The 21686-nt window shown below is 41.1% G+C and overlaps 2 protein-coding genes across 9 annotated transcripts in view; both read right to left on the bottom strand.

The window, feature by feature from the left end:
• Positions 1 to 4: 4 nt before the first annotated feature.
• On the bottom strand, positions 5 to 13725 carry cep135 (centrosomal protein 135). Its single transcript, XM_074667958.1, has 26 exons — positions 13445 to 13725; positions 12036 to 12164; positions 11756 to 11946; positions 11450 to 11617; positions 11193 to 11334; positions 11010 to 11094; positions 10726 to 10854; positions 8880 to 9095; positions 8612 to 8677; positions 8364 to 8514; positions 8049 to 8278; positions 7815 to 7970; positions 7590 to 7727; positions 5358 to 5435; positions 5047 to 5198; positions 4713 to 4828; positions 4463 to 4617; positions 4266 to 4321; positions 4016 to 4184; positions 3829 to 3939; positions 3566 to 3751; positions 2699 to 2908; positions 2391 to 2593; positions 2195 to 2299; positions 713 to 841; positions 5 to 494 (listed from the first exon to the last, which is right to left on the bottom strand). The coding sequence occupies exons 2-26, from the start codon at positions 12146 to 12148 to the stop codon at positions 473 to 475; spliced, it is 3477 nt and encodes a 1158-aa protein (XP_074524059.1). The 5' UTR covers positions 12149 to 12164; positions 13445 to 13725; the 3' UTR covers positions 5 to 472.
• Positions 13726 to 13842: 117 nt separating this feature from the next.
• exoc1 (exocyst complex component 1) overlaps positions 13843 to 21686 on the bottom strand; it is a 272742-nt gene continuing 264898 nt past the window's right edge. For 5 of the 8 annotated variants that reach the window (XM_074668139.1, XM_074668138.1, XM_074668142.1 and 2 more), the window contains 11 exons: positions 19881 to 20030; positions 19389 to 19497; positions 18822 to 18866; positions 18325 to 18488; positions 16615 to 16728; positions 16331 to 16410; positions 15987 to 16215; positions 15154 to 15337; positions 14872 to 15071; positions 14601 to 14795; positions 13843 to 14240 (listed from right to left, as the gene is read on the bottom strand). In XM_074668139.1, the coding sequence (XP_074524240.1) occupies positions 14088 to 14240; positions 14601 to 14795; positions 14872 to 15071; positions 15154 to 15337; positions 15987 to 16215; positions 16331 to 16410; positions 16615 to 16728; positions 18325 to 18488; positions 18822 to 18866; positions 19389 to 19497; positions 19881 to 20030 (1623 nt within the window). In that variant the 3' untranslated portion in view covers positions 13843 to 14087. The remainder of the gene's footprint in view (positions 14241 to 14600; positions 14796 to 14871; positions 15072 to 15153; positions 15338 to 15986; positions 16216 to 16330; positions 16411 to 16614; positions 16729 to 18324; positions 18489 to 18821; positions 18867 to 19388; positions 19498 to 19880; positions 20031 to 21686) is intronic. The other 3 variants (XM_074668141.1, XM_074668144.1, XM_074668145.1) reach the window with 1 other exon arrangement.

Genomic DNA, 21686 nt, shown 5'->3' with positions numbered 1-21686 from the left:
GTAAAATCGGGTTTGATGGATCTCAGCTTTCTTTTCAGCTTTACTTTGACTTTGTAATAAAACAATTTTACATTTTTTTGCTTTATTTTTTTGAATAATTTAATAATTTAAACATTATCAAAAACATTAACATAAAGTGTAAAAACTCACATAACCACAGGAATGGACAAATACTTCATCTACCCCTTTCATTATCAAGGTTGTTGTCATGTCAGGATGTTTCTCTGACCCTGACAGGCTGATATCTATGTAACATACTGTCAGAGAGGAGACTCAGCTAATAAGAAGTCAGAAAATAATGGCTGTCAGTTTGAATTTCTGCATGACCTTTAGTTTTGGAGCAGCTCCAGGCATGATGCTGCAGGTTTATTAACACTGAGGTTTGTGGAGTCGTCACCGTTCATGTCCAGACTCGTGAAGAGAAGGAAATGCCTCCAGGGGGTTTCGACGCCCTCATTTGTGTCTCACTTGGTTAATCCTTGAAGCTCACACTCCTGAGAAGACAGTGAAAACAGTTTTAGCTTAATACAAAACAAAAAAAAGAGTGTTTTACACTGATAGTTATGGCAACACCTATATTTTGAAAAATGAAGTCATGGGTTTGCACCCTTTCAGTATTAAGAGGATGAGCTCTAAGTCTTGTGTTCAGAACAGAAACCAAAGCAAAAGGCCAAAGAGGACAGAGTCACACTCAACCTGTCCAAAGCCTCACCTGTCTGCCGATCTGTCGGAGGATTTGTTGAGGGTTCGGAGGATGGAGCGTTCAGACGAGGTGTGATGAGGACTGGTGGAGCTGCTGAAGGACAGGCCCTGTCTGCGCATCTCCTGAACAGCCCGCTCTCTGAGGGTGGAGACATGTTCATTTTCTGCTGCTGATGTGCTATAACACTGTTTTATCTCCAACATGTTAGAGCTGCAGGTGCTTCAATATTTTATACAACAATTTATGATCAATTTGGTGAAAAAAAAAACATCAAAGTGAACACCTCTTAATCTTATTGGTTGAATATTTGCAGAGTTTTCTCAATAAGTTGCAGCAACATGCAGCTGTGACTTAATATGATCATTGAATGATCCTGAATGTCAGTCTGGCAGTGTAAAACTAACCCAAAACCAAAAACAGGAGATTCACTTTATTAGATGTTGTAAATATCCAAGTTTTCAAACTCATTTTAGCCAAATGGGTATTTACTCAGCATTTTTTCATCATAAAGAACTGAAAGTCTCGCTTGTGTTAAACTTTACTTAAGAGATATATCAAGACAAAAAGGTTTGATTCAACCATAAATAACAAAGGTTCCAGTTTCAGAACTATAGACACAGAAGCTTTGTTGAAGGACTTTAGGAAAGGCGACCAGCAGGTTTTTACTGCCGCTTTCAGGAACTCTTGATGCTCAGACACCCCAAAATACTTCCTTGACATGTTAAAATGTATCAATGCCTCACCTTTATTGTGCAGATAATAACATGTTTCTCTTCTAAAAATGTTTCCTTTACACTAAGAATGACCAAAGAAAGGGTACATGTTCGTACTGATGATGCTGGAAGTAGCAAGTATTTGAAGGCTTGAAAAAAAATGACTAAGATTAATGATCAAGTATGAAATTGGCAAATTTGTTATGATCAGATGATAAATCATTTATCAAATTTAACAGTTCTCATTTTAATAAAATTAGAAGGTTTGTTAAAAATCCAGTGATGCAGACATCACTTAGCTCATGGTTTGTAGAGAGAAATAGAATAATCCCTAAATGTGTCTGTAACCTGCTCAGAACGGTATGCTCCAAACCAGTTCATGACATCAGTGAGGTGGGCCTCAAACACCAAGGTCTTCCTGTAGCTCTGCCTCTGGAAAGTCTCTAGAGGGCTTTCCAATGAGAAATAAGGGTTTTCTGAATTAATAAAAAAAGTGCAGCCAAAGAAAAGGGCTGATGTTGGTCGTTCTTCAAATAAGGGACATCACTGGGTAAAAATGGTTTTGTCTGCAGTGTTTGATAACAAAGCCCCTGTGCCATTTCCCTTGACATTTTTTTAGACAAGTACCATAAACAACCACAATGATCTAGTCTTCTGATATAGAATGCTAAATTTTGTGTTACTGATATCGTTTCCACTCGTTCTCTGTTCTTGAGTCAGGGTTTGTAGAGCACCCTCAGTGTTAAAAAAAAAAAAAAAAAAAAAAAGATCAGCTCACCGTTCAAAGCGCTCTGATGTCAGCTGTCTCTTCAGGACGTCCATCTCCGTCTGCAGCTGAGAGACTTTACCCCGGAGTTGAGACACCTCCCTGCTGTGCTCCACACTGAGTACATTAAACACATTTTAAACCTGGAATCACACTTAATAGTGATAAAAAGAATTTTTTTTCAACATTGGTGTCATGTTGTGTTTACGTTTTGCTGTCTGCCAGAGTCAGTCTGTCCCGTAGAACCTTCAGCTCTGACTCCCTCTCGCTAGCTGTCAGGTGTGTTTGGAACTCCTTGTGCCGATTGGTGGAGAGGAGTGTCTCCAGGTTACGGACGGTCAGGCGCTCACTGGCCAGCTGTTTCTTCAGCAGCTCAGTCTCTGAGCGAACGTCCTCCAGCTCTCCTGTTACCTACAGAACATCAGATTTATGTCCAGTTACAGGAAACTGACTCGGACCACCTACATATGAGAACAATATCTGATGTCTGAAAGTAAGAGGGGATGAAGGCCTCACCCTCTCCAGATCCATGCTCCTGGAGGTGAGCTGACGAGAGGTGAGCTCTTTGTTGGAGTCCAGTTTGACACAGAGCTCCCTGACGGAGGCTAAGTCCGAGATAAGAGACGTCTTCTCCTCCTTTGCTTTGTGCAGCTCTTCCTCTAGTCTGGACATCCCGCGAACCAGGGATGAAACCTGGGCCTCATAGGCCTGCAGGGCCTGAGTATGCTGTAGGCACAGCAACACTTATCGGTCATTATATTGAAGCATAAAAAATGTTCAGACTGTTTCCCAAAATGCTGAGGTATTACGCCTGAAATACACCAGATACATCTGCAGTGTGACTCTGTTGCGCTGCTTCTTGACTGCATTTGTCAACTCACACCATCTGCGTGTTTAGTCAGACAAGCTGTATGACTGACCGACAGCTGGACTCACAGACTGAGAGGTTCCTGGGCTTCCCACTCTGCTACTGATAAGCCTCTCTTCATTTATGTTGGGCTGTAAAACCTCAAACCTGTTAACTCCTGGTCTGGCTCCACTCATGTTGTCCGTTTATCATCGTAGTAAATCTAAATATGAACTGATTCTGACACAGTCTGTTTCGTTTTGAAAGAGGGTGTTTTTAGGTAGTTTCTGGTCACAACTTCCTTTCCTGCTTGATCTTTCCTACCCTGAATTTATGCTTCACAGCTCTGCGTCCGTCAAAAATAGGATGGCTGCGTATTACCTGCTATACGACGGACCAGCCAGGATCCGGTGTGAGTTGACACATTGATTTGAATGAAACCTATTTGATCCGTTTGCTGTAACAGAACAGAGATGCACTGCAGACGCATCCGGTGTATTTAAGCTGTTAGCTGCTCTTTCCGCCTGTGGTCTCACCTGCTGGATTTCTCTTTCCTGATGACCCACTGTGTCCCGCAGATGTCTGCGCTCTGTGTCAGATGACAGCAGCTCCAGGCGGATGGAGTTATTCAGACCCTCAGCCTGCTGTAACTTCTGCTCCTGCTGCTCTGCCTCTGAGTGTGCCGTCCTGAACCGCTCCAGCAGGTCCCTGTTCTCCTGCTCCTGGGGTCAACGTTGTAAAGTCAGCCACTTAAAAAAGCGATCCTGATACCAGAGGACAGTGACAAGTTCTCTCTTACCTTCGTAGCCATCAGCTTTTCTATCCGGGACACTTCAGAGATGTAGGAATGGACCCTCAGCTTCAGCTCGTCCCTCTCATGCAGAGCCTCCTCCATCTCCACGTGAACAGCCTGCACACAGTAAACACATCAGCTTCTAACACACATAAGAAGAAATCTCTCTTTTTTTTTTTTTCACACGCTTTACTTGGTTTTCTCGGGTCATCGTAGCCAGGTCATCCTGCAGCCTCCTGTTCTCTCTGATGGTGATGCCTTTGTCCCTCTTGAGTCCACTCAGCTCCTCCTGACTCACCTCCAGCTGCCTCCTCAGGCTGCTTAGCTCCCTCTCACGGCTGTTCAGCGCCCCCTGCAGCTGGCTAAAGGATAACACATTGTGACACATCCAACATTTAGTTTTATTCAAAACCACTGCAGGAGCGACTGATCCCCAAACTCACGCTAAGGCGTTGTCCATGTTTGTGACTGTGAGTCTCACGTCCCCAACTGTCTTCTCCTGAAAGGACAGCCACATCAGCAATCTCATCATCATTCCTTTGGTCCATTCTGGCTCGGTAAAGTTGTTTTCTTGCCAAGTTTGAACAAAAAAAAAGAGTCTTTCTTGTTGAAGTGTGTTTTGTCGATGTTTGTTGTTTACCTTCTTCGATAACTCCTCCTGGAGCACAACCAGTTTTTCAGTCTTTTGATCCACCTCATCCTGCAGAGCATCCTTCTCTCGATCCAGGGCAGAGATAGATTTGTGCAGAGCAGACACCTCCTCCTTGTGCTTTGAGCCTATCTGACTCAGCTCCTCTGTCAGGCCAGACAAAAATGACACAAACATGCAGCAGCTACAGAAGAAAACCTAAAAAGTGAATATCAACTATAACAGCCGTGTAAATATCCACCTATTTTCCTCTCCAGTTTGTCGATCTGCTCATGAGCAGCATGCAGCTCGTTCATCTTTACTGACAGCCTGTGTTGTGTGTCAGACAGTGACTGCTCCATCTGCTCCTGCAGAAGCCTGCAGACACACACAGGAACAAATCCATCAGCAGAACATACTGGCGACAAACACAACAACAACCTGATCATCCTCACGCTGTCAACAAGAAGAGGAGTGTCACGAATCAAATGGAAAAAGACGAACACTTCACTTAGTAAATGTGTATCTAATGAGTATCAACAAATGCATGTGACACCTCTATTGGCCGTAGACTACAAGGCAAACAAAAGACACACCTCAGAGTGCTGGACTCTACCCTCTGCTGTTTCACCTCCTCCACGCTCTGGATCAGAGCAGCAGACTGAACCTGCAGCTCAGCCTCCACAGCCTCCTTACTCTCTTTCAGGAGACACACCTGAGAGCGCAGGTCCAGCCTCTCCTGCTCTAACTACACACAAAACGCAGGGAAAACACGTCGCATTACTAACTGAATACAGGCTAATAACAGGCACATAGAGGTGAAGGTACATGAGTTCTAGTTAAGAGATGGATCTCAACCTTAACAAGTAGTTTAAAGGTTTACTTTGAATATTTATTCCACACTCACAGTCTTGATGGCAGCCTCAAGGTCAAGAATCATCCTCTCGTCTCCCTGTCTGTCTGTGAGAGCTGAGGCCTGAGACACCTGCAGAAAATTGAAACTTGTTTAATACCAAATCAACATATTAATGTATATAAGCCACTGGTTCCCAAATAGGGGTCACTAAACACTGATAGGGGTGGCAAAAAAACTATCTTTAATTGCATATTTAATGTAAGATTTCTAAGATATCAACAAAAATAAGGGTTACATTTTTAATTGGACCATGCAAACAGAATTTGTTTGACCTGTGTGACTCTTTTTTTTGTACATTTGTCTGTTTTTTGTTTGGCCTATCAGTAAATTCCCACAGCAGGGGGTCATCTGTCTCTGGCATGACTACACAATAAAAACAGCTGGGTTATTTCACCAACTCAGCTGCTGGGTTACGACATGTTTAAGCCATAATGGGTTATTTATATTAGAGTAGGGATGCACGTTATTGGATTTTTGCCGATATCCGATATGCCGATATATTGAAACCCCTTTTGGCCGCTACCGATACTGATAATCACAAGTTTGTTTGTTTTTTTCACTGTAAAGAAAGCTAAGTCTATCCTGTACTGGAATTTATATGTTACTCTTATTGTGACGGTCTTATTTGTTTAAGAAACCCACATAAAACAAGACAAAAAACATTTGATTTTACCATAAATAAGAAATGTATTAATTTTTCAAACTCAAGACATTCAGTATTGAAATACAGAAAAATAATTTCTTTAGATCACATGAACTTTAAATGTACAATGCATTTTTAAACATAACCAAGTTGCATTTGATTGTTTTAGAGCTACTGTAACAACCTGGTGACAGACACAGAGCTCTGCAGTGCAAATAAATGAAGTGCTACATTTTATTTAAGGAGCTTATTTTTTAGATGGAAAATAATAATAATCCTGACTAAATAGCACCTTATCGGCTGTGCATATCGGCAGAAATTTTCATATCTGCCGACACCGATAAACGCGTTTTTAAGCTTTTATCAGCCGATACCGATATTGTGCCGATAATATCGTGCATCCATATATTAGAGTTTTGTTATTTTTGTGCAACTCGAGTGAGAGTTAAAAATCCATCAACCCAGCATCTAGGTTGTTTGTGATTCTAATATCATCATGTCATCACTTCGACAGACGTGTTCCACCAATCAGACACTGCAGCAGGCTCTATGCACAGAGCAGTCAGGCATATCAGCACCTTTTCAAATAATTACATATACTCTGTAACCACACTTCAAATAATGCCTGTACATTAAAATAGCTGCTCCTTTAAATTTTAAGACATCAACTTAAGCAATTTTTTTTTTTTTTGTTGTGATAGCGTTTTGTAACCGTGAGTGAGGAAGGATCGCAGTGGATATGAGATCTCACTAGGGCTGGACAATTAATTGGATTTTAATTGTGATTTCAATATTGCCATCTGACAATCATAAAAACAATATAATCGAAGAAAAACAATTAATATGCCACACAGTGTAGATGTATGCAAGTTCCTGTGCTTCATGTGCAGCCACAGCGAGTGTGTGTGTGACTTATGTGTATCAATAATACTGTATGTGCCACTTGCTGGTTCTTTAAAGTTGTGTTTAAATCAGTACTGAAGTTTTTGAATAAATGAAAAATTGTGTTTATTAATTGTGATTTCAATATCACTTAAAATAATCGGGATTCTTATTTTTACCATAATCGCCCAGCCCTAGATCTAACTGTACACCATTTGTGCATGGGGAAACACAGGTTGTATCCACCATTAATGGTATAGATTACCTTTCTAAACACTTTGCCATAAATCGGTTGTTAGCGACCTGCAGCACAGACTTGATGTCTGTGCTTTACAGCGCGGACATGTGTTGTCCATCTTTCCACAGCATGGACTGGCTGTCAGCGCTCCATGGCTTTTTGAAACATGCCCAAGATGAAGCTGAATTGAACTGCCCTTTTTTACGCGTGTACTGGTTCAAATATATGTGGTTGAAACAACCCAAAACTGTAATTAATTTGACCCAGAATTTAGTTAGAACATTTAACTCATCTGTTGGGGTTAAAATGGGCCAACCCATCTTGCTGGGTCAAATTAACTACTACTGGGCTGGTGTTACAATGACCCAACATTTGGGTTATAAAACAGCCCAAACTGGGTTATTTTTGACGCAGTTGTTTTTAGTGTGTATTTTTGGGGTTGTGGGCTGAAAGAACTCACCTTCAGTCTGTCCATCAGAGTATCTTTCTCAGCGGTCACCTGCTGCAGCCGTATTTCTGCCTGTTTGATCTCCTCCTTCAGGTTCAGGAGGTCAGGTGACAGATCTGAGTGACGGGTCAGCTTCAGCTCATCCTGAGCCTGAGGAAACAAACACATCTAGTTTGTAAGGGTCTGTGAAAGTTGGTTTCAGTTTGTGTAACAGATACATGAACATGTGAAAGTCACCTGTTTAAAAAGCGTCTTAAAGTGGTCTCTCTCTGTACTGAGGACCTTCACTTTGTCCTGGATGTCCTCCATGTGCTTCTCAAAGTCAAACAGAGCAGCTTTCAGCTCATCCCTTTCCTGTAACACACGCAGCAGCTCGGACTCTGCAGGACCTCCCTGAAAAGTAAAGGCCATCTAATACCAACACTTTTTTACAAAGACAGCAAAGATCAAACATATACCATCGTCTCTTACCCTCATCCCTTTGGAGCGAGGACTCCGGCCTCTGATTGGACTGCGGCTGGGGCTTAAATCCAACCCAGCAGCCCCTCTGGCTCTCTTGTAGCGCTCAGCCTCCAGGCGGTAGTGATCCCTCTCTTCCTCCAGACTCTTGACAAACATATCCAGGCGTGACGGGGAGCGTTCCCTTCCACAGACACCATATTTAGCCCTCATAGTTTCCAGCTCCAGAACCAAGTCTTTGTCTATGAACAAGTTGGTAAGAAACTCACATCAAAGATATAAAACTGTTAGAAGAAGAGGTTTAAATGGAACCAAACTACCTCCTACCAGCTGTCATCATTTTCTCCATCTTCTCCCGAAGCCGAATTTTCTCCTCCTCCAGGAAGTTCACGAGTCCCTCCATCTTCTCGTTCTGCTCTTTGAGCTCCAGCAGCTCATCTCTCAGACGGTCCTTTTCAAAGTCACCCTCAGACTGCTCCTGAGGTCAGATTGTTTTGAAATCAAAACACGGACTGGCACTGTGAAGAATGTCAACTATATGTTTCAAGTAAGACATAAAAGGTGGTGAAACATACTCGTCTTGTTTTCGTGATAACGTCCTCCAAGTCTTCGATGATTTTTTGCTGCCTCATTATTTCTTTCTGTCGGCAAAGAGATTAAAAAAATGAGGATAACTGTCACTGTTAGCTCATATACATCATTAATTCATCTATGAGGTGGATTAATTCAGTATCATGAATGCAGAATCAAAGGATCCCTCTTGATAGTCCACTGACAGATGTTTTCATGACAAAACACCCCTTATATAAAATCACGTATTTCAAACGTCCGTTTTCATCTTACTTTTGCTTCTTGCAGCTCCATGTCAGCCGTCTCCAACACTCGCTCCTTGTCCATCTCCATGCGCTTGGCGAGGTCGTCAATGTGAGTCAGCTCTTCACACAGCTCCAGGTTCTTCAGAGAAAGGTTGGCCACTTCAGAGGAAGCGTCCTTCTTCTTCTGCTGCAGCCCCTCCACCTTCTGCTCTAAAGTCCTGTTTGCTTCTTGAAGGTATTCAATCTGTACAGCAGCAACAGAGCGTGAAGACACAAGAGGACAGTTAGAGTGGACATTGAGACTGGGACCTGAAAAAGAACAGGGTTCCAAAAATGAGAGAAATATCTTATTGTATGTCATACCACAGCTATTTTAGTATGACCCCTAAGTTCTTGTTTTTATCGCTGAAATTTTTATTCTCAGCTTATTCTCATCTCCTACAGAGATAGAGCTCTTCGCTAGGCTAACATTTTCTGGCAGAAAAATCAGAAACAACGATCAGACTTTTCTCCATGATTTGACTCCTCTGACCAAACCTGTAACTAAATACTGAAGAATACAGACTTCTTGATCTAATCCTACTGTAAAAGGTTTGCATGCAGGGTTCCTACAGCTCAACCCAGGTTAAATTCAAGACTTTGTAAGACTTTTTTAAGGTCGTTTGAAATAAAATTTAAGACCAAGTCAACAACAAACAACAATTGAAACAAAGAAAACAAAAAAATAAAAACATCACGTAAATTACCTGGCAATTTTAACCCACTGTTTTTTTTAAAATAAAATATCACTTTTTACCTTCGTTTTAACCCCATTTTTACAAATTTATGCCTATTTCCCATGTCTTTTAAAATTTAATATCTAATTTAATTCCCAACTTTGCTGCCATAATCATTTTTCCTAAGCCACTTTTGGATTTTTTGCCATTTTTTTTTTCCAATTTCATACCTATTTTGCACCTATTTATTAACCTTTTTCTACTTTCATACCATTTTTACCCATTTTTTACAATTCCAAGCCTATTTTTTTACCTCAATATAAACACTTTTTTCCCACTTTTGGACCATTTTTACATTTTTTAAACCCAATTTTACAACTTTATGCCTATTTTGCAGCAATTAATCTTTTTTGGCCACTGTCAGAACCATTTTTGGAATTTTTACATGGTTTTTGAAATTTAATTAAAAAATTAATTCTCATGCTGCTGCCACAATCAATTTTCCTAGGCCACTTTTGGATTTTTTTTGCCAATTTTTCCCAATTCATTTCTATCTCCTGGCACTGTAGGTAGAACCAATACATGCGTCTGCTCTTAAAGATCCTGGTGCACCACATCACCGTTTTGTTAGTTCTGCTATTGTGATAATGCGACGTTGCCATGAGAGTAAACCGGTGAATTATTTTGGAAGTTAGATAAATGTTACCAAATATTTTTTTTAGTTCAATCCAACATAAATCTTACTGATGTGTTCAAATTTTTAAGACTTTTGAAAATTGGATTTAAGACATTTTAATGCCAATTAAGGCCTTATTTTTAGAATAATGAATTTAAAGCCTTTAAAGACTTTTCAAGGATCCGCGGGAACCCTGTGCATGTGTTATTGTTAATTATCATCTTATTGGTCCACTGATTAGGGCAGCAATAGATCAGCAAACTCTAGAGTCGTGTGAGTTTAAAATATTGTTTTTGACAATGAAGTCTGGTAGTTTCTCAAAGAGAGATAAATCGGCTGCATCACTAAAAAAAAAAGAGCTCAGACTCTGTAACAGCAAGGTTAATTAATTAAACAAAAAAATATATCAACAAAATAAAATAAAGTCATTGACGTGCTTTAACACCAGATTTTAAATATAAGCATATGGTTGTTTGGTTTACCTGAAGGTTAAGATGGGAGATCAGTTTCTCGTTGCTGATGTTCTGAGCCTCGAGGGAAATGACATCATGAGGTCGTCCTCCATGAAGAGCGTGATTCAGGCGGTTGATCTCTTTGTCTCGCTCTTCCACCTTGAACAAAATAAACAAACATCTTTGTCAGCTTATTCTTCTGCTCTGCTTTGATTTTTTTCATTTGTATTTATTAATATTCTGTCTTGATTTTTCCAACAGGCTCTTTACCATCACAGCTTAAGCTTTACGGCTTGAGTTACTGTTTTTCTTACCTGAGTATTTAAGTGTTTTATATATTCCTGGGAGTTTTCTAGGTCTAGCTTGATCTTTATTATGTTTGCCTGAAGCTCGTGAATCCTGCAGATAAAAGTGGGGAAACACTCAACAAAGAGATAAAGTAAACGTGGATATCTGCCATTAACACGTCAAATGAACACAGATCAGGTGTCACCAACCTCCCGTCTGCCAGCAGCAGCATGTCAGCCACATATGGATCATCAGGCTGAGAGACAGGATAGGATGAAGTAGTGGAGGATGGTACGAGTTCATCAATCTGCATCCTCTGACGTCTGAAGGGGATGCTGCGCTTCTTCCCACCTGTGAGAGTGATATTTCTGATTTTCAAATCTTTTAAAAGAAATAATCTACAGTAATATGTTTCTAACAAAAGCACAGATATGTTTGTATTAGGTGAGACCTTGCTGGCTGTTACCTGGTGTCTGCACCACAGCCTGCATGTTCTTCTCCTGCAGCTGCTGGATGCGCTCAGCTTTTGCTTTGCTGTCTTTCTCCAAGCAGCGAACTTTGTGAACATACTGGTTGTTTAAAAACTTCAGATCAGATGTCTCATGGTCAAGCTTTCGGATGTGGGTCTTTAGCTCTGAAAAAAATAGGAGCATGTAATTTTGTGTGTGTGCAGAGTGAGAAAATCAGTGTTTTCATCCCAGTATTCCCAGAGTGGGTGTCCAGGACGTGTTGAAATGCTCGATATATGCAGCGTTTTGTTATCATAGCCTACCTCTGGTGACTTTGTCCTTCTCTTCCTTTATTTTGAGAAGCTCCAGATGCAGCTCGTTGTTCTCCCTGACAGCTCGAGCATTCTCCGCCCTGTATGGCTCCAGGAGAGCGTCAAAGTTTCGACTCTCTTTCTCTGTCTTACCCGCAGACAGTTTGGCATTGCGCAGGCTTTCAGTCGTGTGGATCAGGTCACTGTAACACAGAAGAAGACATGTCTGAAGTCACGACTCAGTGTCTGTAAGTGAAGAGTAAAGTAGTTAAAGGGTGGAAACAGGTCTCACCTGAACAGTTTCTCCACCAGTGGCAGTGACTCTATCCCCAGCGTGTGTTTGTAACCCAGCTGGTCCAGTCGCTTTCTCAGATTGACAAACTTTCTCTCTGCGCTGCTGTTCATGGCTGCTCATGTGGCACTAAAAAGGTACCAACAGGTTTATTATTTACAAGCACATGACACAGAACAACGCTGAAGTAAGCATCTCATTTGTGGCTTGTGATTTGTTCATCATGGGGAGGGTAAAGGAAACAAGGCCCTGACTCAAAACCACTGAATATAGACTTTCAAGTTCTGAACTAGACTTTCCTCTAATCAACTTCAGACTCTTTAAGTAAACATGCTGAATCTCCTAAAAAAGGGATTTCACTTTTTACTTTTGGCCCCATTGGACCGGGGCTAAAGGTAAAAAGTACTGGTTCTGATCAACATTACTTTAACTGTCCCCAAAAACTGTGTCACATCTTTGGGATGAAAAGGGCAGTAGTCAAGTATTGTGGTGTGGTCTGGACAAGACAAAAAAAAGTTTGTTGTGAGGTTTGGGATCAGAACCAGATTCAATGTTTTTCTGAAGAGAAGAAATGTTTTAAACTACACACGTATCTATAAACATAGGTTTCACTGATCTGAAAGTGTGTTTAAAGATAAGTAGCTTTGCTGGAATAATTTAAGAAAAGTATTGGAGTTCTGGACCAAGACCTAGTACAGTGTGAGCTAGACAAAAATTCAGTTGAATTGGCCTTTACTGCATTTTTTTTACAGGCATAACAAAGATTTTACAAATTTGACTTTTGCCAGTAAGGAGTTTTTAGTGTCTCTAGGATGATCCTGTGTAAATCTTAACAACCCAAGTTAATGTGGTTCAGGATCAGAACCTGGTCCGGACAAGGACCACTTAGATTCGTAGCCGATGTGGTGCTCAAGAGAAAAGGGGAGCTTGCCTTTTCTTGCTTTTTTGACATAATAGAAGTTTCACATATCTGTAACTGTGTTTGAAAGAGTCTGCTTTCTCTTTACGATATTGTAGTCCAGATCTGAAAAGTCTGTGTACTAGTTTTGGAACAAGACCTTGTTCCCTGAACTTACCTCGCTAATGCCAATCCGGAGCTGTGATGCTAACAAGTTGCCAACTTCAGCGTGTATGACTCCGACTATGAAGATAATTTATCATGTGGTAAAGTTTGACACCTGTTGTGTAGGTTTAAAGGGGTCACGTATTAGCAGCTCAAGCTAACAAACTCAGCTAATCGAATAGTAACATCAAGCAGCTTCTTTAAGGCCAGCATAGCAATAATAGCTTTGAGTGTCGTTTTACGCTTCATAAGGATGTTAAATAGCATTAGCTGTCTATTAAGCACAGTTTGGCTACAGTTCAGAGTTAGAGGACTTCGCATTAAACCTCAGTTAGCCTTCACTCACCTTGCTCTGTCGCAGCCTGCTTCCTGACAGCTAGCTAACGTTAGCCTTACTAACGTCAACTTCGCGCATTGTCACCGGTACAAGTGTCCTGTTTGAAACTACCTACTAACATTGAATATACATTACGGCTTTATTCTTTTCACCCTCCGTCGACTTCAGGTGATGAATAGACCCGTAGTAAACTTGTTTACGCGGTAAAGAGGTTTGAAAAGAGCGCCGATGAGCTGCAGTTTGCATTCGTCACCATGGACACTGTGGGGCAGCGGGTACGCATGTTTCGAGGACCTGCGTTGTCCGCGGGGAGAAAGAAGGGCGGGGTGGTGGCGTCATGATAGAAAATTCATTCAAGCGTTAAAAGAAAAAATCAATTCAACCGTGTGAACAGATGTTTACTGGTGGACATATGTGAGTTTATTATGTACACATGGCGTAAAGAAGAGGACAAACAACATTGAGAGCAGAGAGTTTGAATCTTAAAGAAACAGGCACACATGATGCAGACACATCTGCACCACTTTCAGTAAAATACACACATACAGGAAATGTTTTTAATCCAAATAACATTACAGAGCAATTTTATGAGTAGTGAGTGAATCTCCTGTCAGTGTGGAGCAGCAGATAATCAAAGTGCAGAGCTGTTAGATCAGTGAGATTGAGCAATGCTGGAAAAGTATTCCAACATGTCCTGGATAGTGAACTCCATGGTGATCCCAGATCCAGGGTAACACCTGCCAATCAGGCTTTCAAAGTGCTTGTACTGACGGATGAACTCATCTTGCATGGAGTGCCACACCACCTGGTGGATTCAGAGGAGAAGTACAAAGTGAGGAGCTTCACTTTAGATTTATAAAAGGATAGATATGACCTGTTATTATGGCTGAGTGCTCAGAAATCAAACCATTAAATAACCGTTTGTTCCATAATCAAGTTTTACATTAACTTTAATCACAAGGTAGAAAAACGCTGCCCAAGCTGTCTTTAATTTTATGTATACTTCACACTTTGTGGGCATGGGATTTGTGCAGTCTTTACATGTGCAGTGACTTCCTGTCAGTGGTTTTTCATATGATTCATTACCATATGATGAATAATGGATAGTTGAGTCCATGAATTATGATGTAATTAATGTAACAAAGTTATTATTTTAACTCCTCACCTGCAGCAGACTTTCCTCTTCACACAGGTGTTTGTCTACCTTCTTGTACAGGTTGTCAAGTCCCTTCTTTACCTCCTTTCCAGGATATTCTTTGATCACTTTACGCAGCTCTTGTTTGTTGAAGGCCAGCTGGTAGCTCACCTCTTCCTCACGGACACCCTGAGCTACACGAGCCTCGACTCCTTCAAAGAAATGCTGTAAAAGGAAAAAAAACATCAGGTTACAGGGTGGCAGCTTTGTGCTGATTAATTTGGTAGATGTTGTGGCTTACATTGAGTTTTTCCAGAGGCTGCCCCAGAGAGTTGATGACGTAGGACTGCAGGTGGTCGGTGTATTTGTGTTTGGCCTCTCGTCTCTCCACGTCCAGGCATGAGATCTTTAAACGTGACAGTGTGGAGAAGATGTGGTGAAAGTTCTCCATCATGACGACGTCCCGTGGAGTCTTCTGGCTCTCACTGGCTACTTTCTCCACTGGAAACAAAACAACAGTCAGAGTTTTGTTTCCATCTGTGACAGGAGTATGAAGTAACAATTGATTCTCCAGAAGTTTCACCGTTCATGAAGACAGCTCTGATGAGTTTGACGTAGGCTTTATCTAGGTCCCCTCGGCGCTCCGCGTTACGAAAGATCGTTTCAGCAAGCTCAGCAAACTCCTCGAAGTTGGTGACAAAAGGCAGGATGCCAACTTTGCTTTTCTTGGAAATCTTTATTTCCTCCATTTGTCTGATCTGACCGGACTGTGGAAGAGAGAAACAGTATTTCAATTCCAAATAGTTCAAATAAGACCTTAGCTTTCCTCTAATGCTTTCCCTTGTAACTCTGTTATGTCACAAACTTTAATGCTGTCAAGGATTTGAAATCTTGTATTGAAACACACTTTCTGTACTTTGGTGATACCATAGGGAGAGTAGTCAGAGGACAAAAAAACATACTCTGTTACTTTTCTTACATTTAGTCTTATACATGACCCAAAATAACATTGTAAACAGTGCAAAATGATAACTTCTGCAATCATTTTGCATTTTGGACCAAGGGTTAAGTTGACAGAACACCAGCAGCGAAGTATCAACGTCATCACCCCAGCTGTCTCACTCAGGATGATTTTTCTCGAAGAGTTCCTGCTGTGACCTCATACAACTTCCACTTCTACTGCATGTGTAGTCTTTGTTTGTGTGTGTGTGTGTGTGTGTGGTGACTCACAGCAACAGGAATCAGTTGACAGGTGAACTTATTGCTCTGTGTCATTAAACATGAGATGTAACATGACTGAGTGACAGCTGATCAGATCAGATCAAGCTCAAAAAAAGCTCCAAACAGCCAAAGATGCTTTGATACTTCAAGAAACGCCTCTGTGGGTTCAGGTTGGGACAGTTCCCTTCTACTCACAATACATTTGTCAAAGTTCCTCTTGACGGTGACCAGCACGTTTCCCAGAGTGGTGCTGAGGTACGAGGCTGGGTCGACGTTCTCAGCTGTCCACACGTGGTGACTCATCTTCACCAGCATGTACAGAGAGTTAAAGCTGTCAATCTTGTCCCCGAGAGCAATGAGGCTGTTGAGCTCCGTCTCTATGCTCTGGAAGATTTTATTCATCATCAGCCGCACAAGGTCTTTCCTTCAGACACAGGAAAAAAAAAACACAGTGATGAGTAAAACAAGGCGACAACATGAATAATGTTTGTGGCAGTGAAAAGGAGTTATATCAGCAGCGTTGATGTGACAGTACTCACTCTGATGACAAAGAGTGTCTGTGCTCAGCCTGGGGCGGCACTCTGGATGGCGTGCCTCCGTCTATGTCCTCTGTTTCAGGCTGACAAGAGATGAGACGTAAAACATGACGAAACCAAACAAACATCTGCTGACGTGTCTCTTAATGAGGCAGCAACTAAAAACACACCAGCATCTGTTGTTGCTCTGATGAATGATGCTCTGAAGTAAAAAAAAATCATTTGTTTTCAAACGCCACATAAAGGGTCCTCCTGACACACTTTCCAGTACCCAGTTACAGACTCACCTGAGCAAGAGGAGGTGTAACTGTCTGGTGCTGCTGCAGCTTAAAGAATTTGCTGATGAAGTCTTGTTCTGCGAGACATAGAGGCTCCAGCTCACTGAGGACCTGCTCGAATATCTGCAGACACAAACAAAAACAGCCTTCAAGTCAGTCCAGTTTAATTCAAATAACAAGATGGACACAAGAAGTTTAGAGCACCAACTTATAGAGAGAGCAACACCAGGTTCAAAGTCGCTAAAATCACCTTTCTTTTTCATTCTGATGCTCAGTTTGAACCTCTGGAGACCGTCTTCACCATTTCTACATGATCACATGCTTTGAGTTGCTGCCATGCGATTGGCTGATCAGATATTTGTGTTAACAGGTAGTTTAACAAGTGTACCTGAAAAATATATATAATATATAAAAATGTATATGATATAAAAAATGTATGATAGAAAAATTTATAGCTTTATGATAAAGATGCATCCACTAGTTTCTTCATGCCTCCGTCTCTACCAGGTAACTGAGTTCTGTTGCACAGCCATACTGATAAACACAGCTCTGTTTACATCTGTTTAAGCCAGAGCAATAAATCAATTTATCAATTAGTTTTTTTTTTTTTTGCAAAAATGTTAAGAAAAAAACTGAATTCTTTCTCCTCTGCTATTTCACAGCTTTTGTAATGTAGTAAGCTCCTGCAACCACCCTGTGTCCTTCACAGTGATGCACACACAGAAACAACATGGCTACCACTAACAAGAGCGAAAAGTTTGGTTGCACATTGCCTAAGATATAGTTAGGAATGGGTACCAAAATAGGTAATTTTATGGGAACAACTGCATTCTATCTAGAACCAAGTACCAATTCACATAAAATCAAACGGTACAATGTTCAGGAACCTAAACGCATCCTTGTGACTGTGAGAGAATGAAAGAGTAGGCCATTTTCCACACTAATACAGAATTGCAAGTTTCTATATTGAAGAATAAATATGTTAAATTAAAAACTCAGAGATTTTATTATAAAACAAATTAATATTTGTTACCACATAAACACACAAAAAAGTACTGAAAATTGGTACCACTGAGTATGAATACTGATTGCCAGGTACCTTGCATTGGTACGGTATCATTTCATATGTGAAAGGTACCCATCCCTAAATATGGTACCAAAACATACAGGGGAAAAAACAAGATTTATTTACTTGCTGAAAACTATAGACCCCAGGTTTGTGCTACCTAGCTATAAGTATTTTGCCAAGTTGCCTTGCCCCATCTGCACAACAGTACTCATGAGAAAATCAGAGGGCTGAAGGGGTGTTTTTTTTTATTTTTATAGATAATAAAAATGTCGTTCAGTTCTTTTTGTTCAGATTAAGTAATGAGAGAATTCCTTTTAATGTTTATGTAAATTGTTCAGCTTTCAATGTGAATGTAAACAAGTCTGTCTCCTTTAAAACTATAGTGTAGTTTTTAAAACGAAGGAACAACTGAAACTTCAATCCCAGGAATAAAATAGGAGTACGTTTTATTTTTACGTTTTTGATAAATTCATAACAAAACTTGTTTTGAATTATTTCTTCCATTTTCATTTACTGTTTTTTTATAAGTAGGAAAAAATATCGTAAGAATTGTGAATAGATTTTTTTGTGAGAAACTTGGAGACTTTATTTTTAGGCCATAGCCCTCCATTCGATGTTCACAAGTCTGACCAATTATCAGCCAGTGTCACCTTGTCAAACTTGGTCCGGTCGGCCACGTCCAGGTCAGAGGCCGACATGTTGCCCATGTCCAGCAGAGAGGAGGACTGGGAGCGCCGGCTGTTTGAGCCCTGCACGGTCAGCTTGTTCAGGCTGGAGGTGGAGCCTGTCAGCTTTCCAGAGCTGCCATGAAGGCCTGAAAACAAAAACAGCAAGACTCAATCAAACATGGTGAGTGTAAGGGGATGAGTCACACTGTATATGTTGGTTACAAAAAAAAAAACGAACAGAATTTTGCACTGTGTTATCGTTTTAAGGTGTTTTTGAGTGTGTGATGATGCATTAAGCTGCTGTGTGGAGATTCAGCACCAACCAACACGCTACATAGCCAGGTAATGGTTGGTAGAGCGTAAAAAGGTTTGCATCAGAGTAGTGCAGGGTTCCTTTTAGTGCAGCTATGTAAGACACAGTGGTAAAAGCAGAGAGGGTAATTGACAGAGGAACAGCTCTGTCCAATTGTTGTACTTACTTTCTGTTTCCTGTTTGAGTGCACTCTCTTTCCGCGGAAGCGTGGCTGCAGCCAGTTAGAAAGGCAGGCATCAAAGACAGAGACAGGTTAGGCTTAAAACATGCAGCATGGGGAGGAGGGAAGGGGGGCTAGATGTTAGACATATGGAGCTACACATACACTGACGTGCACTGCAGTGGCTGAGGTATGTTTGTAGCTCAGACAAACCTTCAGAAAACAAATTCTTATTTTGGTTTGTTTTCAGCAGGAAAAGCTAAAACAGAATGCAGGAAGCAGAGATGTCTAAACCAAAGCTCCACCAGGAGTCGCCTTTAGAGTTTCAAAAGAGTCAAACATGGCAGAGTCGGCATCAGAGAGCACAAGAACATTAGCTCAGAGAATAAGCTTTTGAAACTGATGAAACAGGAACAAGAGGTTGTTTCTTTATTTAGTAAGATAGCAAAATTCAAAAGATAAGCTAAGGATGCTGTTAAAACGGAAGAAGAGGAACTAATCTCCTTATATCGCATATTGAAATAATGTGGAGAAGACAGACATGCTTTCCTTTCTGTTAATCATCGTTCTTACCAAACTTGCCCTTCGCTTCCTTCGTAGTTCCTGCCATTTTTATTTTAGCGACTTCAAAGAAGTCTTTGATTTCTCGTTCGTATAATCTGCTCATGTAGTCGACGTAGGTCTGAAAAAGAAAGATGATACATGTTACACATTAAATGCCTAATCTTTAATATCAGATGTGAAAGATTATTTGAACTTTCTAAGGCTTGAATGAGGAGATTGATTTTCTTAGTCTGGTTTAGCATAAAGGCTAAGAATCTGGTGCTGCTAGAGGTTTCTGTCCTTGCCACTGTGACCTGCTACTCATGGTGGGTTAAGATGAGATCTGACTCCTTATCTCATTCTCCCAGGCTTTATTTAGTTCTGATAATCCTTAAGTAAGTGAGGAATGCAGAGGAAATAAAGACAAGTCTCATAATCTTTGCCATGTTCTTTAAAATGCAGTCCACTAACTATGATAAAGAGGTTTAAAGGGATAAATAAAGAACAGAAAGCATCACTAACCCTGGACAGACCCTCATACTTCTCCCTGTGTGTGTTCTTCAGCCACTCCATGAGTTTGGCATAACGCAGTAGATCTCTGTGGAGGGGGTTGTGTTTGGGCAGGGTCAGCTCAGCCGTGTGCTGTGACAGAGTGGAGCTCTGATCGTGGCCCTGGGTGACAAAGCAAGGAGAGACGATCACAAAAACACTCTTCAAAACAGTTAGTACAAATACGGATGCATCTCAATAGATAAGAAAAGAGGAAAAAGGAATTAATTTTAGTAGTTCAATTCAAAAAGTGACACTCGTATATCTTGTAGATTTTGCATGAAATACTGCATCAATGCTGTGTGGCACTGAGGCTATCATCCTGGCTCTCCTGAGGTGGTGCTTTGATAGTGGCCATCAGCTCATCTGCGTCACTGGGACCAGTGTCTTTCATCTTCATCGATACAATACTCCATAGAATCTCTATAAGCTTCAGGTTCACAGTAATATCATGGTCATTAACCAGATTTTGGTTCTTTTGGCAGTGTGGGCAGGTACCAAATCCTTCTGGAAAATGAAATCATCATCTCCACAAAGCTTGTCAGCAGAGGGAAGCATTAAGTGCTGCAGCAGATGACATGGCACACTTTCTAGAATATGCTTGGTTACAGCGCTGTGTTAACAGACAGTTTCAACAATAACCTTTGTGGCACATGCTCTTTGTAGAGGGTGTCAATGACTGTCAAGTGAGCAGTCTCCACGGTGTTTGTGTAGCTGACTGAACCAGACTAAGAGAACATTTATAACCATTGTCCAAGTGTTCCAAGTTAATCAACTGATTATGACACCAATAGTTTAAGGATGGTATGAGGGGGATCTGTTTTAACTAGACAACAGCGCCACTTTTTGGTCCGGAGTCACACGCACACTGTCGTGAAGATGTCACTTTTATCAAGGTGTGTGTCTGTTTTGGAAATGAATGGAGATCAGATCTTCTTTTTAACACTTACTGTTGTTCAAAGCCTGGTAGCCCCGATGCTCTGAGACATGTCTGTAATGTGTAATGTTAGTGAACCCTGGTTATGTCCTGCCAGTCATCTACCAAGTAGAGCCAATGTAACCTCACTCGTCATTTTATTGATAGACACTCAAGTTTAAACAGACCACTGCAGAATAACTGCTGCATGTGGGTTGGAATCATAGACTGTATATAGAGTGGACAGCGTGGCTCCGCCATTTACCATTGTACGGTTTTAAAGCCAAAATACCGCCGTCTCAGGTGCAGCCATTGGTAGCAATTGCAGCCAGAGTCAGTGCAGTAGAGACAATGAGGGATTCTGGTACTGTATGTGCTGGTTCAATAAAATATGAGTTTCACTTTCTAAATTGAACTACTGAAATAGATGAACTTATCCACAACATTCTACTTTATTAAGATGCACCTGTTCATCCAGTGTTAAACCCTGCTCCTGTTTCCACACAAACGCTCTCAACACTTTGAGACTACTTATTTCCCTTTCACAAACATCTGCAGGTGGATACGTTACCTGTAAGGCCATGAGACCAGATGTTTTCAAGGTCAAACCCACGTTTCTAAATAAACCCATAAGGAAGCAGGACTGACTTTCCCCTCACTTCCCCTCTTTGTTGTTTTGCTCAGCATCTACTGTTTGTGCAGTGAGACATGCACGCAGAGCAGACAGGCACAAGATTTAATGTCATGAGAAGCCAGGTCAGCACCCAAACACAAACAGAGCCGTCAGCTGAGTGCAGAACGTCGATGAAGGACGAGGAAGATGAGCACTGCTTCTTCAGCTTTTAGATCAGATGTTAAGAAGT

Source organism: Halichoeres trimaculatus, unplaced genomic scaffold, assembly GCF_033239565.1.
Source record: "Halichoeres trimaculatus isolate MK-OKI-2021-1 unplaced genomic scaffold, fHalTri1.1 fHalTri1_scaffold_4, whole genome shotgun sequence".
Classification (NCBI taxonomy): domain Eukaryota; kingdom Metazoa; phylum Chordata; class Actinopteri; order Labriformes; family Labridae; genus Halichoeres; species Halichoeres trimaculatus.
The sequence above is the reverse complement of the archived record's forward strand: the minus strand, read 5'-3'. Positions and strand labels throughout refer to the sequence as shown.